The following is a 24492-nucleotide window of genomic DNA, read 5'->3' on the forward strand; positions in this document are numbered from 1 at the left end:
CACAGTTTCAGCCACTCTCCCCTTGTGTTCACCTGCATTTTTCCAGACTCTGCGTTTCATCATGTTTTCCAGATATCTCCCCCACCCCAGATTGTTCACCTGCAGTTTCCAGGCTCCCCAGGCATGTGCTCACTTACAGTTTCCTGCCACCCCACCCCACCCACATTCACCCAGTGTTTAGGCCCCCTTCTGAACCTGTGTTCACCCACAGTTTCCAGCTCCCCACGCCGGCTTACCCACAGTTAGCAGGCACCACACTATGCATGCTCAGAGCACAGGCCGATTCCATACCTGTGCACTGGGTACCTAGAATCATGCATAGGGACTTTATGGGGTGCTCTGGGTAACTAATGCAGCATTGACAGAGTGAATTTCAGATAGATCATTAATGTTTTAGCATTCCAATTGAGATCAGGAAGAGAGCAGACAGAGACTCAATATGAAAAATCATCACGATCTGTTCAGGATAGAATTCAGATGAGAGACATTTCTCTTGGTTTGAGTTTTGCAGATAGAAATTCATTCCTTTCCTCTGCTGGCAGGGAGCACTGCGCATGCGCACTGTTGCAACCTCATGCGATCAAGAGGCAGCCTTGACCCCAGGTCTGTCATCAAAAAACTCGCAGCTTCTCTTCCTGAAAACACGGAACCGATAGCTTCTTATTCGGATCGTGAATCCTCCAGAAGGTGTTAATGGAACCTCCCAGTCCACTCACCGGCTCTGTTCCTCTCCTGTCCGGGCCTCATGTCTCCCTGCGGATTCCACACCACTGTCTGCATCCGCACTGCGCATGCTCCAGTCACAGCCCCGCACAGAGCCTGCGCAGCGGGCTCCGGCAGAGGTTGGGCCCCGCCCCTCATTCACTCCTATTGGTTGGAAGACCAGCCGCTCCAGCTCGGTCCTCCAGCCCCGCCCCTCATTCACTCCGATTGGTTGGAGGACCAGCCGCTCCAGCTCGGTCCTCCAGCCCCGCCTCTCATTCACTCCGATTGGTTGGAGGACCAGCCGCTCCCGCTCGGTCCTCCAGCCCCGCCCCCTCACATTGTTCCGGAATCTCACTCTGCCGCTTCCGCCTTCACCCCAACAGCAACTTCAACCAAAGACCCAACTGGGAAAAGGTGAATATTTCCGCATGTTTAAAATCAGTCATAAAATCATCAAATATGATTTGTTGTTGTGAGCTGCATTATTTGTGAGAATGAGAGTGACGGAGTGGGATTGATCCACAGCCTGAGTCACCAGTTTAAGGACAGGAGGAGAGAGAATCTGGAGAGGACAAAAGAATCAGGAGACTGCAGTGAGCATGGATCTGTCAATCAGCCTCAATCAGCACCTTCAGGAGAATTGGGAGGGTGAATATTAGATACAGCAGAGTGAGAATGGAGGGAGAGTGTGTGGGATGGAGATTCACAGCTTTTGGGGAATGAGAGAGAAAGAATGTTCCATAGAAACGAGAATTGTCTGTTCTGAATTTCTGTCCTGTACTGACACTGATGACTTTTGTAAACTCATTTTACAGGATATTGAAAGAGGAATCACAGACCGAAATCTCAAACGTCACATCAGATCTGACAGAGTCATATTCCTTGGGAGCTGAATATCATCGGCCTTTGAATCCAGAAGGACAAATGATTGTCCGGTCTGTCGATTTGAAAGGATTTCAAATGTCAGTGTGACTGGAAAAGGACCAACACGCTGCCATGCTCGGGTGAGGGTGTTAAAGAGCTTTAACCAGTTACACAGCCTGAATAAAGATCACACCATTAACAGCGGGGAGAGACTGCACTCGTGTTGTGTGTGTGTTAACGAGGCTTCAACTGATTGTCCACCAAAGAGAGAGGCAAGGACACATGCACCATGGAGAAACCATGGAAATGCGGGGACTGTGGGAAGAGATACAGATCCCCATCAGAGCTGGAAGTTCATCGGCGCAGTCACACTGGAGCGAGGCCATTCGCCTGTTCTCAGTGTGGGAAGGGATTCAGTGAAATATCCCACCTGCGGACACACCAGCGAGTTCACACTGGGGAGAGGCCGTTCACCTGCTCTCAGTGTGGGAAGGGATTCAGTCAGTTATCCAGCCTGCAGACACACCAGCGAGTTCACACTGGGGAGAGGCCGTTCACTTGCTCTCAGTGTGGGAAAGGATTCAGTCAATTATCCAACTTGCAGACACACCAACGAGTTCACACTGGGGAGAGACCGTTCACTTGCTCTCAGTGTGGGAAGGGATTCAGTCAGTTATCCAACCTGCGCAAACACCAGCGAGTTTGCACTGGGGAAAGGCCATTCACCTGCTCTCAGTGTGAGAAGGAATTCACTCATTTATCCAGCCTGCAGACACACCAGCGAGTTCACACTGGGGAGAGGCCGTTCACCTGCCCTCAGTATGGGGAGGGATTCACTCAATCATCCAACCTGCAGACACACCAGCGAGTTCACACTGGGGAGAAACCATTCACTTGCTCTCAGTGTGGGAAGGGAGTCACTCAGTTATCGAGTCTGCGGACACACCTGCGAGTTCACACTGGGGAGAGACCATTCACCTGCTCTCAGTGTGGGAAGGGATTCAGTGATTCATCCAGTCTGCGGAGACATGAGCGAGTTCACACTGGGGAGAGGCCGTTCACCTGCTCTCAGTGTGGGAAGGAATTCACTCAGTTATCCAGTCTGCGGACCCATGAGCGAGTTCACACTGGGGAGAGGCCGTTCACCTGCTCTCAGTGTGGGAAGGGATTCAGTCAGTTATCCAATCTGCGGACACACGAGCGTATTCACACTGGGGAGAAACCGTTCACCTGCTCTCAGTGTGGGAAGGGATTCACTGACTTATCCAACCTGTGCACACACCAGCGAGTTCACACTGGGGAGAGGCCGTTCACCTGCTCTCAGTGTGGAAAGGGTTTCAGAGTTTCAGCCCAGCTGCTGAGACACCAACAAGTTCACGAGTGATTCCAGGGGTTGGATTGTGCTGTTATTGTTTCTGCTCTCAATTACATCCAGGACTGCATTTTATTCATTCTCACAGTTAGTCAATGGAGAGGGTCGGAGGGTTTCTTTCTGCTGGACTGGCCGGTCTCACGACTTTGCCTCCAGTGGGCTGATGCTCTTTGAGTCTTGTTGCAAATACCTGGTTTCAAATTTCACAAGGATCACAGAGTGACCGGGTGTGAGGAAGTTCAGAGATATTTAGTCAGCATTTCTGTTTGAAACCTCCCCAAATTCCCATCCAATTTCCTTTGTAATTGTTTATTGTCTCCACTTCCTCCACCCTCGTTGGCAGCGAGTTCCAGGTCATTACCATTCACTGCATCAAAATATTCTTCCTCACATCACCCCCCGCATCTCTGACCCAAAATCATAAATCTGTGACCCCCCTCGTCCTTGTCCCATCAGCTAATGGGAACAGCTTTTCTTTGTCCACCTTATCTAAACCTGTCAGAATCTTGTTAGGAATGTGTAGCTGGAAATCCCTCCCTAAAAGCACTGTGGGTGTACTTACACCTCAGGCATTGTAGCAGTTCAGGAAGGCAGTGTTGGGGTTGACCATGGCCGAGGCAGCTACATACAGCCACATATTCTGTTATAATTGAAGGACTGCAGATTGAATGTGAGGCATTATGGGACTGGACTATCTTGACCACATTCCTGTGACTGCTCAGTTTCTGCAATCACGGACCATTAAAGCTGCTTAGCAGGGCCCTGACAGAGGACCTGGTGAGAATATTTACTCAGAATGAGTTAGAATTAAACTTATTCCATAAGTTTGGGTGCCATGATGGCACAGTGGTTAGCACTGCTGCCTCACAGTGCCAGGGACCCGGGTTCGATTCCTGGCTGGCTTGGGTCACCGTCTGTGTGGAGTCTGCACATTCTCCCCCTGTCCCCATTTCCTCCGGGTGCCCCGGTTTCCTCCCAAAGTCCAAAGGTGTGTGGGTTAGGTGGATTGGCCATGCTAAATTGCCCCTTAGTGTCAGGGGGACTAGCTAGGATAAATACATCGGGGATAGGGCCTGGGCGTGATTGTGGTCGGTGCAGACTCGATGGGCCAAATGGCCTCCTCTGCACTGTAGGATTCTATGAATCTATGAATAACCAGCTGATATTCAGTGGCTGAGATATCCAAATCTGTAAAAAGGGGGTCTGACCAATCAACAAACGGTGGTAGGTCGTAGATTAAGAAGCGTTCTCAGGCATTAAATTATTTTATCATAAATTTGTGATAAGAACTGTGAAGGTCTTGTGACCTGGTAATCGGTGAAGTGACGGTACACTCCAAGTAGCACTGGACTGAAAAGTGGATCTCTAAGAGTGGATTCTAATGGTTATAATCTTACCCAAGCATGGCCAGTGAAAAATTCAGAGCTCGAGTGGGCACCAGACAGATTTCTTACCTGTCTTTTGGAAACTAAGAGCAAGAAACTTATCGATAAAATGATTTGAGAATAGAGCCAACATTTTGAGTCTGGATGACACTTCATAGGAGCTCTGATGAAGGGTCATCCAGACTTGAAACGATGGCTCTATTCTCTCCCTACAGATGCTGTCAGATCTGCTGGGATTTTCCAGCATTTTCTGTTTTTTGCTTTTATAATAAATGATTTGGTCTGATTGGAATCCCCACGACCCTCCCGCAAAACAGAGAGAAAGTGGTGGCAGAAGGAGAAAAAGGATATGGATGATAGAGTCTGGGTTCTGATTCTCCGAGCCCATGGAGATTTAACAAAACGAGTGAACCAGTTTATAAAGAATAGAAATTACCCATCCCTAACAAAAACTGATCAAATTAAAATAGGTTGAGGAATATAACAAAAAAATTAATAGATGAAGTTTAAAATCAAGTTTCTTTTGTTGTTAGAGAGGGGATTTTTTACAGTAACTTCATTGCAGTGTTAATGTAAGCTTACTTGAGACTAATTATAAACTTTAAGTTTTTTAAAGTTATTTTGTTTGAGGGGTTCAGAATACCTTGAGATTAAAAACTAATAAAAGCTATTGAAACAGGGTGGACTGACTTAGACTAACATAGAATAAGGACCACAACGTGCCTTATTTATATTATACAAAGGTACTGTCTGCATAGAGATACATATATCCACTTTTAGAGAATTTAAACATGTACTTTTTGGACTAAAATGTACACCTTGGCCAAACTGCAGACTGCCCGAAAGCATAATGGGATAAAAGCTGTGTGAGACAGGCCACACTCTGTCAGAACAGTGAAGCCACAGAGCACAGTTTTTATCAGTATGAGTTATAAAAGTAAACGCTTCCCAGACACTAGAATGTATAGACTTATTCATTTTTTACTGATAAGGGATGGCTCAGCAGACAGTGGAAAGGAAATTTTGAACCATATAACCTATGTAATAGAAGTTGCTGAGAGTCAGTTAGAAAGCAACCTTTGAACCCTGTGGACCTATGTAAGTGAAAGTTGCAAAGTAACAGTGGGCAGGAACTTTCAGATTCTACAGACCAATGAATTCCCATTCTGCCAGAAGATAGGATGTTATTGGCCAAGGTAAATATTGTGCACGAACACGATTGGAGCATCCAGTTAGGGTGACAGAGTGGGCGGGTGAAATGAACTTTCAAAATAGTATAACTACACGGCCAATGTATTGTAACTTTAGAAAGTAGTTGGACTGCCCAGCTGCCTTTCTCCCAGCGCGTGTTGGTCAATAAAGAATGTCTTTAACCAGTATACTGTCTTTTGCAAATCTTTGTATTAGCCGGGTTCAGCTCAATACTTAGCCTCTGAGAAAAACCCCCATCATATGTAAAGTGAAGTAATTGTGTGCCAAGTTTTTTCTGCTCACTCCCCACCTCTCTAGGTTCTGTAGAAAAGTTAACCCTTTCAGCAGACAGTTCATTTGTTTGTCAATCACCTGGAAACTCATGTGTCTATTTTAGTTTTTGATTGAGGATTTATGGGAACCAGTTAAATGTGTAAATTTTAAGCAGAGCCTGGAGGAATTTGGAAGAACTGTGAGAATTTTATCGTGTTGTCACCTCAATCCCAGACAAAGAACAAAGATTTTGCAGCTGGCAACATGTTTGGGATTTTAAATCAACAAAGACTTGATGTTTCCGATAAAATCAGGCTTTGGAAGTTGGCTAAAAAAAGGTTTAAGTTAGAATGAAGGGGAATGAAGGATCTTGTATCTTATTTTAATCAAGGAGTTGTGAGCTTAGACCATAAGACATCGGAGCAGAAATAGGCCACCAGACCCATCGAGTCTTCTCCGCTATTCAATCATGGCTGATATTTTTCTCATCCCCATTCTCCTGCCTTTTCTCCATAACCCCTGATCCCCTTATTAATCAAGAACCTATCTATCTCTGTCTTACAGACACTCAATGAACTGACCTTCACAGCCTTCTGCGGCAAAGACTTCCACAGATTCGCCACTCTCTGGCTGAAGAAATTCCTCCTCAGCTCTGTTTTAAAGGATCATCCCTTTAGCCTGAGGTTGTGCCCTCTGGTTCTAGTTTTTTCCTACTAAATTTCAATAAGATCTCCCCTCATCCTTCTAAACTCCAATGCGTGCAGGCCCGGAGTCCTCAACCATTCTTCATACGACGACAAGCTCTTCATTCCAGAGATCATTCTTGTGAAGCTCCTCCAGACCCTTTCCAAGACCAGCATATCCTTCCTTAGATGTGGGGCTCAAAACTGCTCACAATACTCCAAATGGGGTCTGACCAGAGCCTTATACAGTTTAAGAAGTACATCGCTGCTCTTGTATTCTAACCCTCTTGACATGAATGCTAACATTGCATCTGCCTTCCAAACTGCCAACTAAACCTGCACGTTAACTTTAAGAGAATCTTGAACAATGACTCCCAAGTCCCTTTGTTCTTCTGATTGCCGAAGCATTTCCCCATTTAGGAAATAGTCGATGCCTCCATTCCTCCTCCCCAAGTGCATAATCTCACACTTTTCCACATTGTATTCCATCTGCCACTTCTTTGCCCACTCTCCCAGCCCATCAAAGTCCTTCTGCAGCCCTCCTACTCCCTCAATACTACCTGTCCCTCTACATATCTTTGTATCATCTGCAAACTTAGCAACAGTGCCTTCAGTTCCTTCTTCCAAATCATTAATGTATATTGTGAAACGTTTGTGGTGCTCTGTCGCTTTAAGAAGCTATAGCTGCGAGAGAGAATGCTGAGGATTCATTATTTGAAATTTACGAGCTGTGAGAATCTGTGTGTTTCATTTGTTTTATGTGGATGTTTGTCGATGTGTTTTATCATTGTTTTGGGCTACATTTGTTAAGTTTATCTTTCTGGAGAATTAACCTTCTCTTGAGTCTTTAATTAAAGGCATTTCTGGAAGTTTAGAAACAGAACCTCAAGAACGCTTAAGGAATTAATTTTGGTTATTGTTGTAAAGCACATGCTAAGTTTCTCTGCTTGTGTGTGGATGATATTTGTGGGTTGAATGCTTCAAGCTTTCAGGTTTTCTGTCTGTGATTTAAATCAAACAGATTTAAATAAAGGACGTGTAATTAATGAAGCTTTTTTTCACAAAAGTTGTGAACCTAGAACCACATTCACTGGCCAGAGACATGATTCCAGGATACTTTGCTAAACTTGTGGGAATTTTAATCCGGATTCAAACTTTCACATGTGAGTATGAGAGAGTTTTAAGTGTAATGGTTATTTAAAATTTGGGACATGTGAAATAATTCTGACCATTCCTGTGTTCATTGAATCATAGAATCCCTCCAGTGCAGAAGGGACCATTCGGACCATCGAGTCTGCACCATCTCTCCAACAGAGCACCTTACCCAGGCCCTCTCCCCTGCCCTATCCCTGTAATCTCACACATTTACCATGGTAACCTATCTAACCCACACAGCTTGGGAGACGAAGAGGGAATTCAACATTGCAAATCCACTGAACCTGGGCATCTTTGGTCTGTGGGTAGAAACTGGAGCACCCGGAGGAAGCCCACGCAGACACAGGGAGAACATGCGAACTCCACACAGACATTCACCCAAGGCTGGAATTAAATGGGTCCCTGGCGCTGTGAGGCAGCAGTGCTAACCACTGTGCCACCATGTCACCCTATAGTTGAGGCCAAAACATTGTCTGATTTCAAGAAGATATGAGATATACTCTTGGGGCTAAAAGGATCAAGGGATCTGGAAAGAATGGGGGAATCAGGAAATTGAATTTGATGATCAGCCATGATCAAGATGAATGGCGGAGCAGGCTCAAAGGGCCGAATGGCCTACTCCTGCTTCTAGTTTCTATGTTTCTCTCCACTGTGCCAGCATTCCATCCAGTGACACAGTGGTTAGCACTGCTGCCTCAAAAAAGCAAATACAGCAATGGCTTTGGCATCTGCTACAATGTGACTGACAGTTTGACAACGGAGTCAATGGCATCAGGAATAAAAGATACCCTGGGAGGTGGAGAAGAATGTGACGGAGATTACGAGCGGGTCCTTGAAAGGTTTTCTGAAGAGATTCAGAAAGGAAATAGTGAGTTGGAAAAAGTCCAGAATAAATTAATTTACAGTTACATTGGAAACCTGTGCCTCACAGCTGAGTACAAAATATAAAGAGTTGAGGGAACTGGTGGATAAGCTGCAGAATGGAGCTGATTGCTGGCAGGAGAGCACGTCTGACCTGGACAATCAGTTACATTGGGAACAGGGGGCAGATGATAGGGTGAGTGGAGCTCAGAAAAATCTACTGCTGTTCGGCCAAACTCTGGAACAAGATATTGATTTACAGTCAGAAAATATCAGATCAAGTGAAGAGTTAGAAAATGCCATGGGGACTTTGAGGAAGTTAATTCAGCCACAAAGTGACACCTCTCCTGAAGCAGACCACTCCCCGTGTTTAGCTGAAATCAAACAACCTGAGACACAATTCAGTCACCAGCGAGCAGATGTAGTTGTTTTCTCCAAAAAAAGAATCACTGAAAGCACTCCTCCCTCTCCTCTGCCTCTCCTGTGTGATAAGGGAATGCAGGTGTGTGAGGTTAGCCATGACCTTTGCACCGACATGATCCACAACGCTTACTCCAAGTTGGTTTGCCCAGTTGAAGGAATACCGTACATTTGAGTCATAATTGTTGAGGCAGGACGTTGTTTGCAAGCATCACAGATTCGAAGAATTAGTTTGGAAAGGGAATAAAAATTAATTTAATTTGAACAGCTGTGAGTTTCTGTTTGAAATAAATTCAGACTGTACTAAAATGTGAAAGGAATGTATTTGGGTTTGAAATTAACTTGTTCAAGGTTAGAATTGTGAAGGACAATTTGCTCCCAAAACAGAAAGATAAGGCTGCAGTTTGGCAGCAAACCAGTTCCAACTTTCCAAAACATTTGAGTTAAAATTGTTGAGATTCAGTTAACAACACATTTCACAAAGTATTTCTTTCAACTTTGATTAAGTAGCAAATATTGAAAATTGAAATTGGTGTTCAAAAAAGGATAGATAAAAGAGATGAAATTTGAACAAAATTGAAGAAAATAACACGAGAGAAGTTTTTTAAATTATGTAAGTTGATGGAATTGCCAAGTTTCCTCTGCCCACTCCCCGCCTCTCTCGGTTCCACAGAGAAGTTAACCCTTTCAGCAGACAGCTGATTTTTATAAATCTCCACACAGCCTTTGTTTTTTAATGTAACCTGTGATTGGACATATTAACTCACTGGGATCTTGGCCAGAGCCAGATGGATTGTTTGTGTTTTTTAAACAGGTGATGATGTTTTCCAGCTCTGAGTGAAGTCAACAGTTTTGAGAATTAAAGCAGAGAATAAAAGACTTTACTTTTCAGAAAGCCAACAAGCCTGCTTTTGAGATTGGAATTGATAAATATCTGACATGAGTTGCTATTTCAAGCATTTAAAAAGGAAATTACCTGGTGTTTAAGGGAAAGAACAAAGTTGATAATGCCTGGAATCAAACAGAAATGTTTGCTTTCTGTTATAAGATATTATAAGAATATTTAATGATTTATTTAACTCTAAAGATTCTCTCGAACTCCTGAAAGTGTAGTTTAAAGGAATCCATACATTTGGGTGTTTATGAAGATTTGAGTGAAAGGGAAGTCTCGATGAGATGAATGAGGTGACAGTTTTCTCTTGGAGATACTTGTTTCTTTGTCTATGAATTATTTGAGAGAACTGAATTTGATAATCTGGCCTCCATCTGAGACATTGGGATTGTACAGGAGGAAACAAGCAAAGACATACACCTGACTTTGGGTTTTCTTCTGAAGATTCTGACAGAATTATTGAATGGTGCTTCCTTTGTAAGACAGTGGCATCCAGGATGATGAAACTAATTGGTAAAATGCACAGCACAATCCCGAAAGACCTGATGGACCTTCCACAAATGCAAAACAATGATTTGTGGGAGAGGGCAGAGAGATGCCAACAAGCAGGACAAAAGAACGCACTCTGGTTTAAAAGAAAATGAGTGACAACATTTAACAGGGAGGGAAATGAGTGAAGATGGCTTATGAAGGTGAGATTCCAACAGAGAATTAAAGAAGGAATTGGAACACCGATGTGAGATTGCAGAAGTGGTTTGTAAATTGGGAATTAACTAACATCCGAGAGTACACGGTGCAGCTGCACTGAAAAATGAAGGGCAGTCTGGTGTCACAGTGGTTAGCACTACTCCCTTACAGCGCCAAGGCCCCGGATTCAATTCCAGCCTCGGATGACTGCCTGGATAAAGTTTGCACATTCTCCTTGTGTCTGTGTGGGTTTCCTTTCAGTGCTCCGGTTTCTTGCCTTCATCCAAAGATGTGCGGGTTATGTTGATTGGCCATAGTAAATTGTGCCTTATTGCCAGCTGGACTAGCAGAGTAAATAAGTGGGGTTATGGGGATATGGCCTGGATGGGATTGTGGTCTGTGCAGACTCGATGGGCCTCCTTCTGCACTGTAATGATTCTATGATTAAATGGGACTTTCTCAGATACTTGACTAAATGACATGAAATGGTTAATATGGTCTGAAGAGTAAGAAATCACTTTGAAATGATAAAGGCACTGACACATACTCCATACAGAAACTGACTGTGAGAACAAATTAAATGGAATTTTCGATTAGGTCAAATGAAGGCGAGGGAGAAATAATACATAATCAGAATTAATTACAAGATGGATACAGGTGAAGGGACAGCTTGAGAATGTTTTTAAGTCTATGCAATTTGTATAGGAATTATATGTTATCACTGCTTTTATATCCAATTATACCGCTTCAATTATATCTAAAAATTAGTTATGAGAAGAAAATTGTAAAGGGAAAGGAAGTTGGCTACTTGGACAAGGCCAATGAACAAAAGGGGGAAAATGCCAGAGTGAATGAATAGATTGAGTAAAAGGGGTGATAGATGTAACACCCCTGCATTAGAGTAAAATCACATGTTAATCAAATGCTCCACATCAAGGTTCTAATATCAGCAAGGTTGTTTACTTGTTTGAGGAACAAACAGTTTCTAGATTACAGACAAACATTGGGTGAAGTTTTAATGATAAACCTATATCGGCAAGATAGGAATTTTAGACCAATGTTTTGTATTCTGACTAACAGTACAGCATTGATATCCGTATTGCAGCTGAGAGCTGTGTTAGAATGCTCAGTGGGATTGGTGAGTGAACTTGGGCTTTGCAGCTTGGACTCTGGTTGTGGAGGTACTGAGTGCCCCTGGGGCAGGATTTTGGGAAATCGCCTTTGGATCAGGAACCTGAGGAAAATTCATATTTCTACAGGGGTGGCCACCCATTTGAAGTGATAAAAGTCGCTTGTGCAGTTCATCATTGTACCTTTTTAAAAAATAAATTTCAACTCATTTGCTATTTCAGAGGCTTTTCTTGATGGTTAAGTCCCTTTCAAATTAAAGCATTCAGAGCGTCAAATATGGAACTGAGTCACCATGCTGTTGTAACCAAATCAAATTGAGTCTAAACATTAATAGTATATCCCTTTGAAACTGACAGAAGAGCTCTATTAAAGTTCAAAAAAGATTCACAAGGATGTTAGCAGAGCTGTGTGTGTTTAAGTCACAGGATAGATTGAACAGGCTGGGGATAATTTCTCCAGGAAAGAGAAGGCCGAAGACTGACCTGATAGGGACTTTAATGGGTGTGATAGGGTTGATATCATCAAGTCATCACTGTGATTACAGGATAGAAATCCGGAACTGACAAATCTCGTTCTCACAGAAAATCGTTCTTCATCTCAAATTATAAATCTCTGTCCCCACACATTCCCTCCTTCCTAAAGTAAAGTTTATTTATTAGTCAAAAGCAAGATTTACATTAAGACTGCAATGAAGTTACTGTGAAATTCCCCGAGTCGCCACATTCCAGCGCCTGTTGGGGTCAATGCACCTACCAGCATGTCTTTCAGACTGTGGGAGGAAAGCGGAGCCCCGGGGGAAATCCACACAGACATATTGATTGTAACATTAAGTCATCCTACTATGCTACTCTTGCCTTTTCTCCAATTTTCCTCCCCTGAAGGTGCTGACTCTCGACTTCAGTCTCATACTCACCGATTGCCCTCCCCAATATGTCACCCAGTTCTCTAAATCATTCCACCTAAAGTTAACAACCTGTTTTGCGATAACGTGACGTTCCAATCCAATCCAGTGATACACCATGTGTACTTTGTAAAAGGGCGGGGTCACTGCGCCCCACTTTCCATTCCAGTCCCAGGGTTTTGGAGACTGCGGTCCGGATGCGTAATGGCGGCTGCACCTCCCACACTCCATTGCGCTGCAGAAAATGCCCTATCCGTCGCGCGGTGGGCGGCCCGGGACTGCGCATGTCCAAGGGAGAGGAGAAGCTACGCATGTGCGGAGGAGAGCCCGCCCCCTGGCCTTCATGTTGAGGTGTTGGCCAATGGAAAAAGCTGGAGGACCGGAAGGACTCTGCTCCTCCAGCCAATCAGCGCGCGGGCTTTGTGTGAATGAAGATGGAGTTTCAGAAACACTAAAACTCCCTCCTGTGAGTAAAACACTTTATTTTCTCCCCCTTTCTATTTCTTTTCTCATTCTGGGGGAAACTGGGGAGTTGCAGCAAATGAAGGGACAGGAAGTGAATCCAGTCTGTATATTCCACACATTGTTAGTCCAGTCAGATAGACATATATCTGTCTGGCAGCCTGCATGGAGATTTCCAGCTCTCTGTGTCCAGGACAGGAAGCAGTGAGCATGGATCTGTCAATCAGCCTCAATCAGCACCTTCAGGAGAATTGGGAGGGTGAATATTAGATACAGCAGAGTGAGAATGGAGGGAGAGTGAGATTCACAGGTTTTGGGGAATGAGAGAGGAAAGAATGTTCCATAGAAACTAGAATTGTCTGTTCTGAATTTCTAATCTGCACTGATAGTGATGACTTTTGTAAATTCATTTTACAGGATGTCAAAGTGAGGATTTACAGACGGAAGTCAAGTCAAAGATCAGGCAGAGCCAACAATTCATTGGGACCCGAATATCATTGGCCTTTGAATCGAGAAGGAGAAATCTTTCTCTGTTCTGTTTGTTTCAGAAGTTTTTCTTTAACATAAATGTGACTGGAAAAGGACCAAGACACAGAGACACCCGAGTGAGAGTGTTCCAGTGCACTGAGTGTGGAAAGAGCTTCAACCAGTCACACAGCTTGAAAATACATCGCAGCATTCACAGCGGGGAGAGACTGTACCCGTGTTCTGTGTGAAATTTAACTGATTGTTTAACCTGGAGATTCACAAGGACACTCGAACCATGGAGAAACCGTGGAAATGTGGAGACTGTGGGAAAGGATTTATATCTCCATCTCAGCTGGAAATACACTGGCGCAGTCATACTGGGGAGAGACCATTCACCTGCTCTGTTTGTGGAAAGGGATTTGCTCAGTTAATTGTTCTGCAGAGACACCAGCGAGTGCACACTGGGGAGAGGCCGTTCACATGCTCTGCGTGTGGTAAGGGATTCACTCAGTTATCCAATCTGTGGAGACACCAGCAATTTCACACTGGGGAGAGGCCATTCACCTGCTCTGTGTGTGGGAAGGGATTCACTCAGTTATCCAATCTATGGAGACACCAGCAATTTCACACTGGGGAGAGGCCATTCACCTGCTCTGTGTGTGGGAAGGGATTCACTCAGTTGCCCGGCCTGTTGAAACACAAGGTCACTCACACGCAGGAGAGACCCTTTAAATGCTCTGACTGTGGGAGGGATTTCAAAAGCTCTCGGGAACTGTTGGTGCACCAGCGAATTCACACTGAGGAGAGACCATTCAGCTGCTATCACTGCACAAAGACATTTAAAAGGTCATCCCACTTGCTGGAACACCAGCGGACTCACACTGGGGAGAAACCATTCAGTTGCCCTCAGTGTGGGAAGGGATTTAGTTCATCATCCAACCTGCAGAAACACCAGCGAGTTCACACGGGGGAGAGACCATTCACCTGCGCTGTGTGTGGGAAGGGATTCACTCAGTCATCCCAACTGCAGACACACCAGCGAGTTCACACCAGGGAGAAACCATTCACCTGCACTGTGTGTGGGAAGGGATTCACTCAGTCATCCCATCTGCAGACACACCAGCGAGTTCATCAGTCTTGCAGTCATGCAGAACAGAAGAGGACCTTCGTCCCATTGAATCTGCACTGACAAAACTGTACTAAATTGACACTAATCCCACTTTCCAGCACTTGGGCCATATATTTTGACATTTCAAGTGCTCATCCATGTGCTTTTAAAAAGCTGTGGAGTTTCCTGCTAGGAAACTCCCAGACAGTGTATTCCAGACTCCCACCATCTTCGGAGTGAAAACATTTTTCCTCAAATCCCCTCTAAACCTCCTGCCCCTCACCTTAAAATGATGCCCCCTTGTTACTGACCCTTCAACAAAGGAGAACAGGTGCTTCCTATCCACCCTGTCCATACCTCTCATAATCTTATACATTTCGATCAGGTCCCCCCCTCAGTCTCCTCTGCTCTAAAGAAAACAATCTGAGCCTATCGAGACTCTCCTTATAGCTCAACTGCTCCATCCCAGGCAACATCCTGGTGAATCTCCTCTCCACCCCCTCGAGAGCAATCACATCCTTCCTGTAGTGCGGTGACCGGAACTGCACACAATATGAGTGAAAACTGGTCAAGTAGGGCTGCGTCATCACACCAACGCAATAAATGCTGGCAATACCCATAAAAAAATAAGTACTAAGTCTTAATTGAGTTGCAATTAATGAATCAATAATGAATCAGTAGTTATTGTAAAAGATTGAGTTTTATTTGCTGTAAGAGTTTAATTGCTGTGTATGTAAAGATTTTGCAATGAAGATAAACGTACTGGCGAGAGAGACCTTCAAGATCAGATTATCCTCAACATTTGAAACTGTGTGAATAAGGGATTGTATAGAATCAGATAAAGGGACAGTATGAGCCAGTTCTATTGTATTCCTGTCTAAGATACTGAGAGAAAGTGGTGTCAGTAATTGAGGATCCAATTCAATTAATCTGGTGACCAAATTGACCAATTGTCATGTTACAACAGGCCCAACCCTGACGTGAGGTAATTGTCACCTTGTGGATAAAAGTAGAGGTTCCGAAGGTCTTCCTTGCGAGCCAAATACTGAAAACTCCCGAGGCTGAGTTCCAAGGAAATTACTGTCAGAGAAGGAGCCAGAGAGGGTTACGCTTCTACGGACTGATCACCCACATGAAGCTGTAAAAGTCAATGTTTTAAAGTTGTTCAATGAACCTTTTTCATTGAATAAACTTTTTAAATTTACTATCCAGAGAATTCTGCCTTTGCCTTAATTGGTGAAAGTCTTGTGTGAACCAAAGTGAATTTATTCAATGGTAAGTTGGGAGTGGCTGAAATCAACTCAATTCCAGATAACAAGATCAGAGAACAGAAATCTTCAATTTCAACACTTGCATTTCTATAGCACCTTTCACAACCACAGGATGTCCCAAAATGCTTTCCAGCCAATGAAATACTTTTAAAGTGTAATCCCTGTTGTAATGTAGGAAATGCCACAGCCAATTTACACACAGCAAGATCCCACAAACAGCAATGGGAAAATGAGCAGATGATGTGATGTTGATTGAGGGATAAATATTGGCCAGGACACCGGGGATAATTCCCCTGCTCTTCTTCCAAATAGTGGCTGTGGGATCTTTTACATCCACCTGAGAGGGGCTGACAGGGCCTCAGTTTAACATCTTATTTGAAAGAAGGCTGTTCTGACAGTGCAGCACTCCCTCAGTGCGGCGCTCCCTCAGTGCGGCGCTCCCACAGTGCGGCGCTCCCTCAGTGCGGCGCTCCCTCAGTGCGGCGCTCCCTCAGTGCGGCGCTCCCTCAGTGCGGCGCTCCCTCAGTGCGGCGCTCCCTCAGTGCGGCGCTCCCTCAGTGCGGCGCTCCCTCAGTGCGGCGCTCCCTCAGTGCGGCGCTCCCTCAGTGCGGCGCTCCCTCAGTGCGGCGCTCCCTCAGTGCGGCGCTCCCTCAGTGCGGCGCTCCCTCAGTGCGGCGCTCCCTCCGTGCGGCGCTCCCTCCGTGCGGCGCTCCCTCCGTGCGGCGCTCCCTCCGTGCGGCGCTCCCTCAGTGCGGCGCTCCCTCAGTGCGGCGCTCCCTCAGTGCGGCGCTCCCTCAGTGCGGCGCTCCCTCAGTGCGGCGCTCCCTCCGTGCGGCGCTCCCTCCGTGCGGCGCTCCCTCCGTGCGGCGCTCCCTCCGTGCGGCGCTCCCTCAGTGCGGCGCTCCCTCAGTGCGGCGCTCCCTCAGTGCGGCGCTCCCTCAGTGCGGCGCTCCCTCAGTGCGGCGCTCCCTCAGTGCGGCGCTCCCTCAGTGCGGCGCTCCCTCAGTGCGGCGCTCCCTGAGTGCGGCGCTCCCTGAGTGCGGCGCTCCCTGAGTGCGGCGCTCCCTGAGTGCGGCGCTCCCTGAGTGCGGCGCTCCCTGAGTGCGGCGCTCCCTCAGTGCGGCGCTCCCTCAGTGCGGCGCTCCCTCTGTGCGGCGCTCCCTCAGTGCGGCGCTCCCTCAGTGCGGCGCTCCCTCAGTGCGGCGCTCCCACAGTTCAGCGCTCCCTCTGTGCCGCGCTCCCTCAGTGCGGCGCCCCCTCAGTGCGGCGCCCCCTCAGTGCGGCGCTCCCTAAGTGCGGCGCTGCCTCAGTGCGGCGCTGCCTCAGTGCGGCGCTCCCTCAGTGCGGCGCTGCCTCAGTGCGGCGCTCCCTCAGTGCGGCGCTCCCTCAGTGCAGTACTCCCTCAGTGCAGCGCTCCCTCAGTGCAGCGCTCCCTCCGTTCAACGCTCCCTCAGTGCGGCGCTCCCTGAGTGCGGCGCTCCCTGAGTGCGGCGCTCCCTCAGTGCGGCGCTCCCTCAGTGCGGCGCTCCCTCAGTGCCGCCTCCCTCAGTGCAGTGCTCCCTCAGTGCAGCGCTCCCTCAGTGCAGCGCTCCCTCAGTGCTGGATGAGGAATGTTGGATTTGATTTTTGCCTCAGGTCCCTGGACTGGGATTTGAACCAAGAACCTTCTGACTCAAAGGTGAGAATTGTACCCATTGAACCACGGCTGACATTATAGACAACACGAAGTTAGAAAGGGAAAGTTACCCTTTAAAAACCCCCAGCCTTTGCCTCCAGTGTCTAAACCTAATAATAAAAACTTCAGTATAAATAACATGGATTTGATGACAAATGTTGAAGTGTTGGTTTAGAGCCACAAGTTTCAACTTCCCATTTGAGCCTCGGGCACCATTCTGTCTCCCGACTTCTCGTGTCAATGACAGCCAGGCGGTGGAGCTGAGGGCTGAATTTAGCTGAGAATAACAGGGCCTGTGTCCCATTTGAGAAACTGCCCTGGGCGTCGCACTAATAGAGAGACAGGAAGGTGCTGGAGGACTGAGTGGGAAATGGGCCTCCAACCAATTGTTATATCAGTCACTCAGAGCTAAAGAGAAACCTGTCTCTTTAAATACATAAACAGGGAAGAGGCTGCACTGAAATCTGTCCCTTTTAACCTGCACAAAAGTTGGAGGATGAGATTGACAGGAGTCCATTCAGCCCATCATACCCATGCTATCTCTTTGAAAGGACTGATTCATCCAACTGCTCTGTTCTTTCCCCACAGCCCTGAAAATTCTTCCCTTTCAAGTCTTTACCCTTTGGAAAGATTCTATTGAATCTGTTTTCAGGCAGATGAGAACAACTCGCTGTGTCAAAAAATAAAATAAAATCTCATCTCCCCCTCTGGCTCCTTTGCCAATTACCTTAGAGGGATTCACTTTCTGTTAAAGAGCCTGCCAACCCCTCTCACCTGCTTTCCCGAAAGTGCATCAATCTCATCAGGGAAAATCCAGAAAAATCAAATATTTTTCCTGATAAAAGTTTATTAATGAAACAGAACATGGTTAAAACAAACAGAAAATGACTTGAAGATCAAAGACAACCAGAGTAAAAGGATCTTCACAATGTTCTGGACACAAATGGTTTCTCTTTAATTCATCTGTAGCCTGTTCCCTGCCCTCTTTGTGGAACACCTCCACTCAGTCCACAAGCATGACCCTGACCTTCCGCTTGCTTGCCATTAGAATTCACCACCTTGCTCTCACACTCACATTTCTGTCCTCGACCTGCTGCAATGTTCCGGAGAAGCCCAACACAAGCTGGACAAACAGCCCCTCATCTTCCGATGAGGCACTTTACAGCCTTCTGGACTCAACATTGAGTTCAACAACTTCACACCCTGAACTCTCTCCTCCATTTTGATTTGTTTCTTTTTGCTGAGTGCCAGTCTGTATCTTGTCTTCATGGTTTTTTTTGCTTCCAGACAGAGCTGTCCTTTATTCTGCCATTAACACTTATTTTGGACCAATGATTTGTTTCTTTTGTACAACCTTCCCCTCTCCATTTCATCTTGCCCGCACTCTCACCAATCCCTGACTTTCCATTTTGCTCTGACCATTATTCGGTGACTAATTCGAATTCTTTCCAACATTCCAGTTTAATGTGACAAGAAGAACAGGAGTCAACCCTTAATTCTCTTAACAACCTTCCTTTATTGAACATTTTAGGTGCCAACTCAAACTTAAAAGGTTGCAACACTTCAGCTCTCGACTGAACATTAATTATTTAACTGAAAATAGACGCTACCCGTAAACACGAAGTCCGTTCCCGATGTGGAATCTGTCCTTTTGGTCCCGTATTGTCTGGAGACAATACACATCTCTTTAACCTGTGCTTAATGCTCCTCCACTCACATTGTCTGTATCTTTAAGATCTGGTTGGCTGTAGGGATTCACATTCTAATCAGTATTCTGTAACTTGATTTTGTGTCTCTGTGCCCTGTTTGAGAGCAGATTTCCACTCCATCTGACGAAGGAGCAGCGCTCCGAAAGCTAATGGTATTTGCTACCAAATAAACCTGTTGGACTTTAACCTGGTGTTGTTAAAACTCTTACTGTGTTTACCCCAGTCCAATGCCGGCATCTCCACATCATGACTTTTGGTCCCTGACAATGTTCTTCAGGGCACGTCGTCTTCTTCTGGTGGTTGATCTCTCGGGTTATCACTGCAGACAAAGAGCTGCACGTCTTTTATCGACAAATTGTTTCAACTTTCCAGACGATTCGATGGCACCCAGCCAATGGTGTAACCAGAAACTGATCACGTGGCATACACAGCCAGCGAAATTACTTGTAAATGACACCATTATGTTTGGTTTGATCGCGTGTAGCTCACATCTCTTCCATAAAACTTGGTGCCATCATGTCTACCTCAAAGTAAACAACTTCCCACATTTGAGGTCTCTCATGGCAGACTGGTGCAGAACAAAGAACAAAGAACAATACAGCACAGGAACAGGCCCTTTGGCCCTCCCAGCCCGTGCCGCTCCCTGGTCCAAACTAGACCATTCTTTTGTATCCCTCCATTCCCACTCCGTTCATATGGCTATCTGGATAAGTCTTAAACGTTCCCAGAGTGTCCGCCTCCACCACCTTGCCTGGCAGCGCATTCCAGGCCCCCACCACCCTCTGTGTAAAATATGTCCTTCTGATATCTGTGTTAAACCTTCCCCCCCTCACCTTGAACCTATGACCCCTCGTGAACGTCACCACCGATCTGGGAAAAAGCTTCCCACCGTTCACCCTATCTATGCCTTTCATAATTTTATACACCTCTATTAGGTCACCCCACATCCTCCGACTTTCCAGTGAGAACAACCCCAGTTTACCCAATCTCTCCTCATGACTAAGCCCTTCCATACCAGGCAACATCCTGGTAAACCTCCTCTGCACTCTCTCTAAAGCCTCCACGTCCTTCTGGTAGTGTGGCGACCAGAACTGGATGCATTATTCCAAATGCGGCCAAACCAACGTTCTATACATCTGCAACATCAGACCCCAACTTTTATATTCTATGCCCCATCCTATAAAGGCAAGCATGCCATATGCCTTCTTCACTACCTTCTCCACCTGTGATGTCACCTTCAAGGATCTGTGGACTTGCACAGGGGTGGGTGGGGTCACATGGGATCAGAGGTGAGCTGGCAAGGTAGATACAAAACTGGCTCTGTTAAAGAAGACAGAGGGTAGCAGTGGAAGGGTGTGTTTCTGAATGGAGGGCTGTGACAAGTGGTGTTCCACAGGGATCAGTGCTGGAACCTTTGCTGTTTGTGATATATATAAATGATTTGGAGGAAAATGTAACTGGATTGATTAGTAAGGTTGCAGATGACACAAAAGTTGGTGGATTTGCAGATAGCAATGAGGACCATCAGCGGATACAGCAGGATATAGATCAGTTGGAGACTTGGGCGGAGAGATGGCAGATGGAGTTTAATCTGGACAAATGTGAGGTAATGCATTTTGAAAGGTCTAATACAGATAGGAAATATACAGTAAATGGCAGAACCTTTAAGAGTATTAATAGGCAAAGGGATCTGGGTACACAGGTCACTGAAAGTGGCAATGCAGGTGGAAAAGGTAGTCAAGAAGGCATACGGCATGCTTGCCTTCATCGGCCAGGGTATTGAGTTTAAAAATTGGCAAGTCATGTTGCAGCTTTATAGAACCATAGGTAGGCCGCACTTAGAATATAGTGTTCAATTCTGGTCACCACACTACCAGAAAGATATGGAGGCTTTGGAGAGGGTAGAAAAAAGATTTACCAGGATGTTGCCTGGTGTGGAGGGCATTAGCTATGAGGAGAGGTTGGAGAAACTTGGTTTGTTCTCACTGGAGCGATGGAGGTTGAGGGGAGACCTGATGGAAGTCTACAAGATTATGAGAAGCATGGACAGAGTGGATAGTCAGAAGCTTTTTCCCAGGGTGGAAGAGTTAATTATTAGGGGGCATAGGTTTAAGGTGTGAGGGGCAAGATTTAAAGGAGATGTACGAGGCAAGTTTTTTTACACAGAGTAGTGGGTGCCTGGAACTCGTTGCCGGGGGAGGTAGTGGAAGCGGATATGGTCGTGACTTTTAAGAGGCGACTTGACAAGTACATGACTAGGATGGGAATAGAGGGATATGATCCCCGGAAGAGCTGGGGGTTTCAGTTCAGTTGGGCAGTCTGGTCGGTGCAGGCTTGGAGGGCCGAAGGGCCTGTTCCTGTGCTGTAATTTTCTTCGTTCTTTGTTCATTTTGTCAACACAGAAAGCTTCAGGTCACAGTTCCAGACCAGGTCATCACTCACAGTAACTCTGCAGCCTGCATCTGTTTTTAATTATAAGTTGACCAAAAATCCCAGCATGCCTAATTCTTAGTCACCGTTGCTTTTAAAAGCTAATATTGCCATTACGGAAGTCAAAAATTATTGTTGTAGTGGATCTTTGACCAAGTACACGACTCTCCCCCTTTCCCACTTACTTCAAACCCATTACATTTCTCCCTCTCTTTAGTTCTGAAGTAGAGTTACATTGGACGTGAAACATTAACTCTGTTTCTCTCTCCACAGATGCTGCCAGACCTGCTGTGTTTTTCCTGTTCTTTGTGTTTATTTCAGATCTACTTGTAGTGGTAGGAAAAGCACTATTTACTATCCAGGATAAAATAAATGTCCTTGATCAGCTTTTGTGGATCATTTCAGTGGCAATGTGCTCTCCCAGGCTCTAAGAGCATCAGCCCACTGGAAGCAAAGTCGTGAGACCGGCCAGACCAGCAGAAAGAATCTCTCCGACCCTCCCACTTCACCAATAGCAGAATCCAACCCCTGTAATCACTTGTGAACTTGCTGGTGTCTCTGCAGGTTGGATGATCGATTGCATCTCTTCCCACACTGAGAGCAGGTGAACGGTCTCTCCCCGGTGTGAACTTGCTGGTGTCTCCGCAGTGTGGATGACCTCCTAAACCTCTTTGAGCAGTGAGAGCAGCTAAATGGTCTCTCGTCAGTGTGAATGGGTTGGTGGACCATCAGTTCCCGAGAGCTTTTGAAGCCACCCCCACAGTCAGAGCATTTAAAGGGTCTCTCCTGGGTGTGAGTGACCTTGTGACTCAACAGGTTGGGCAACTGAGTGAACCCCTTCCCACACACAGAGCAGGTGTACGGTCTCTCTCTGGTGTGAACCCGTTGGTGGGTCAACAGATTGTTCAACCGAGTGAATCCTTTCCCACAGTCAGAGCAGGTGAACGGCTTCTCCCCGGTGTGAATGCGCTGGTGGGTCAGCAGATTGTTTAACCGAGAGAATCCTTTCCCACACACAGAGCAGGTGAATGGTCTCTCCCCGGTGTGAATTTGCTGGTGTACTTGCAGGTTGTATGATGTTTTAAATCTCTTTGTGCAGTGAGAGCAGCTGAACGGTCTCTCCTCAGTGTGAATGCGCTGGTGGGACACCAGATCTCCAGAGCATTTGAAACCACTCCCACAGTCAGAGCATTTAAAGGGTCTCTCATTAGTGTGAGTGAGATTGTGTTTCAGCAGGTTGGATAACTGACTGAATCCCTTCCCACACACAGAGCAGGTGAATGGCCTCTCCCCACTGTGAACTCCCTGGTGTGTTTGTAAATGGGATAATTGAGTGAATCCCTTCCCACACACACAGCAGGTGAATGGTCTCTCTCCAGTGTGACTGCGCCGATGAGTTTCCAGTGCAGATGGGAACCTGAATCCTTTCCCACAGTCCCCACATTTACACAATTTCTCCATGGTGCGGGTGTCCTTGTGACTCTCCAGGCTTGACAATCAGTTCAGTCACAACATAACATGGGTGCGGTCTCTCTGCTGCAATGTATTTTCAGGCTGTCTAACTGGTTAAAGTTCTTTCCACAGTCACTGCATGTTTCAGTGTGTGTGTGTCTCGGTGCTTTTCCAGCCACACTGATGTTTAAAATCTCCTGAAGCAGACAGAGCAGAGAAACATTTCCATTCTAGATTCAAAGGTCGATGATATTCAGGTCCCAATGAACTGAGTGACTATGTTAGCTTTTGATGTGAAGATTGGTTTGATATTCGTCTTTAAATCTTCACCTTCTGATATCCTGCAAAAGGAATTTATAAAAGTCATCAATGTCAGCACAGGATAGAAATTCAGAACAGACAATTCTAGTTTCTATAGAACATTCTTTCCTCTCTCATTCCCCAAAAGCTGTGAATCTCCATCCCACACACTCTCCCTCCATTCTCACTCTGCTGTATCTAATATTCACCCTCCCAATTCTCCTGAAGGTGCTGATTGAGGCTGATTGACAGATCCATGCTCACTGCTTCCTGTCCTGGACACAGAGAGCTGAAAATGTACCTGCAGGCTGCCAGACAGATAAATGTCTACATTAGTGGACGAATAATGTGTGGAAGAAACCGGCTGGATTAACTTCCTTTCCCTTCAGTTGCTGCAAGTCCCCAATTTTCCCCAGAATGAGAAAAGAAATGGAAAGGGGGAAACATTGATTTCCTCCCAGATGTTGCCCAGAGGAAGTTTCACTCTGAAAATCATTGGACAACTTCCGCATTGAGGCGTCACAATCGAGCGCTGCCTGATTCAGCCAATAGGAATTACTCGGCTCCGCAGTGACGTCTCCGCCTTCCAGTGCGCAGGCCCGGGCGCGCCCCCACCTGTTCACCCTCCTTCCTCTGCACCTCATCGAGCCGAGGTTTCCAGGCAACCGGCTGACGGCTCCGGCCAGAGCGAGAAGCCGCTCGGTGATCTCCCCCGCCCCACCAGGGACTGCGCATGTCCAAAGGGAGAGGGGAGCCTGCGCATGTGCGGGGCTGTGCCCACCCTCCCTGCAAGTTGACCAATGGGAAGAGTCGGAGGACCGGAAGGACTCTGGTCCTCCAGCCAATTAGAGCGCGGGCTTTGTGTGAATGAGGATTGCGCTTCAGAAAACCTAAAACTTGCTCCTGTCAACAACATCTGTGAGTAAAATGTTCTCCTTCTTTCCATTTCTTATTATTTCTAGTTGTGTAATATATTACTGCAGCTACATTATATATTTCCAGTTATAAACTCATTGCAGCACAGAAGGAGCTAATTGAGTAACTCGAGTCATGGAATCCCTACAAAGCAGAAAGAGGCCTGTTGGCCCATGAAGTCT

General features: G+C 46.2%; 3 protein-coding genes across 3 annotated transcripts in view; 2 read left to right on the top strand and 1 right to left on the bottom strand.

Moving 5' to 3' along the window:
- LOC144484656 (uncharacterized) overlaps nucleotides 1–2953 on the top strand; it is a 41471-nt gene extending 38518 nt beyond the window's left edge. Inside the window, exon 3 of the mRNA XM_078203125.1 lies at nucleotides 1521–2953. Coding sequence (XP_078059251.1) covers nucleotides 1859–2953 — 1095 coding nt within the window. The 5' untranslated portion in view covers nucleotides 1521–1858. The remainder of the gene's footprint in view (nucleotides 1–1520) is intronic.
- LOC144484671 (uncharacterized) overlaps nucleotides 1–23772 on the bottom strand; it is a 55485-nt gene extending 31713 nt beyond the window's left edge. Inside the window, exons 1-2 of the mRNA XM_078203134.1 lie at nucleotides 23697–23772; nucleotides 22445–23436 (exon numbers count right to left, since the gene is read on the bottom strand). Of these exons, the coding sequence (XP_078059260.1) occupies nucleotides 22445–23104 (660 nt within the window). The 5' untranslated portion in view covers nucleotides 23105–23436; nucleotides 23697–23772. The remainder of the gene's footprint in view (nucleotides 1–22444; nucleotides 23437–23696) is intronic.
- LOC144484644 (uncharacterized) lies at nucleotides 12943–15761 on the top strand. Its single transcript, XM_078203115.1, has 2 exons — nucleotides 12943–12986; nucleotides 13400–15761. Exon 2 carries the CDS (start codon nucleotides 13746–13748, stop codon nucleotides 14637–14639), a length of 894 nt encoding a protein of 297 aa, XP_078059241.1. The 5' UTR covers nucleotides 12943–12986; nucleotides 13400–13745; the 3' UTR covers nucleotides 14640–15761.
- Nucleotides 23773–24492: the final 720 nt, after the last annotated feature.

Source organism: Mustelus asterias, unplaced genomic scaffold (genome assembly GCF_964213995.1).
Source record: "Mustelus asterias unplaced genomic scaffold, sMusAst1.hap1.1 HAP1_SCAFFOLD_122, whole genome shotgun sequence".
Taxonomy (NCBI): Eukaryota; Metazoa; Chordata; class Chondrichthyes; order Carcharhiniformes; family Triakidae; genus Mustelus; species Mustelus asterias.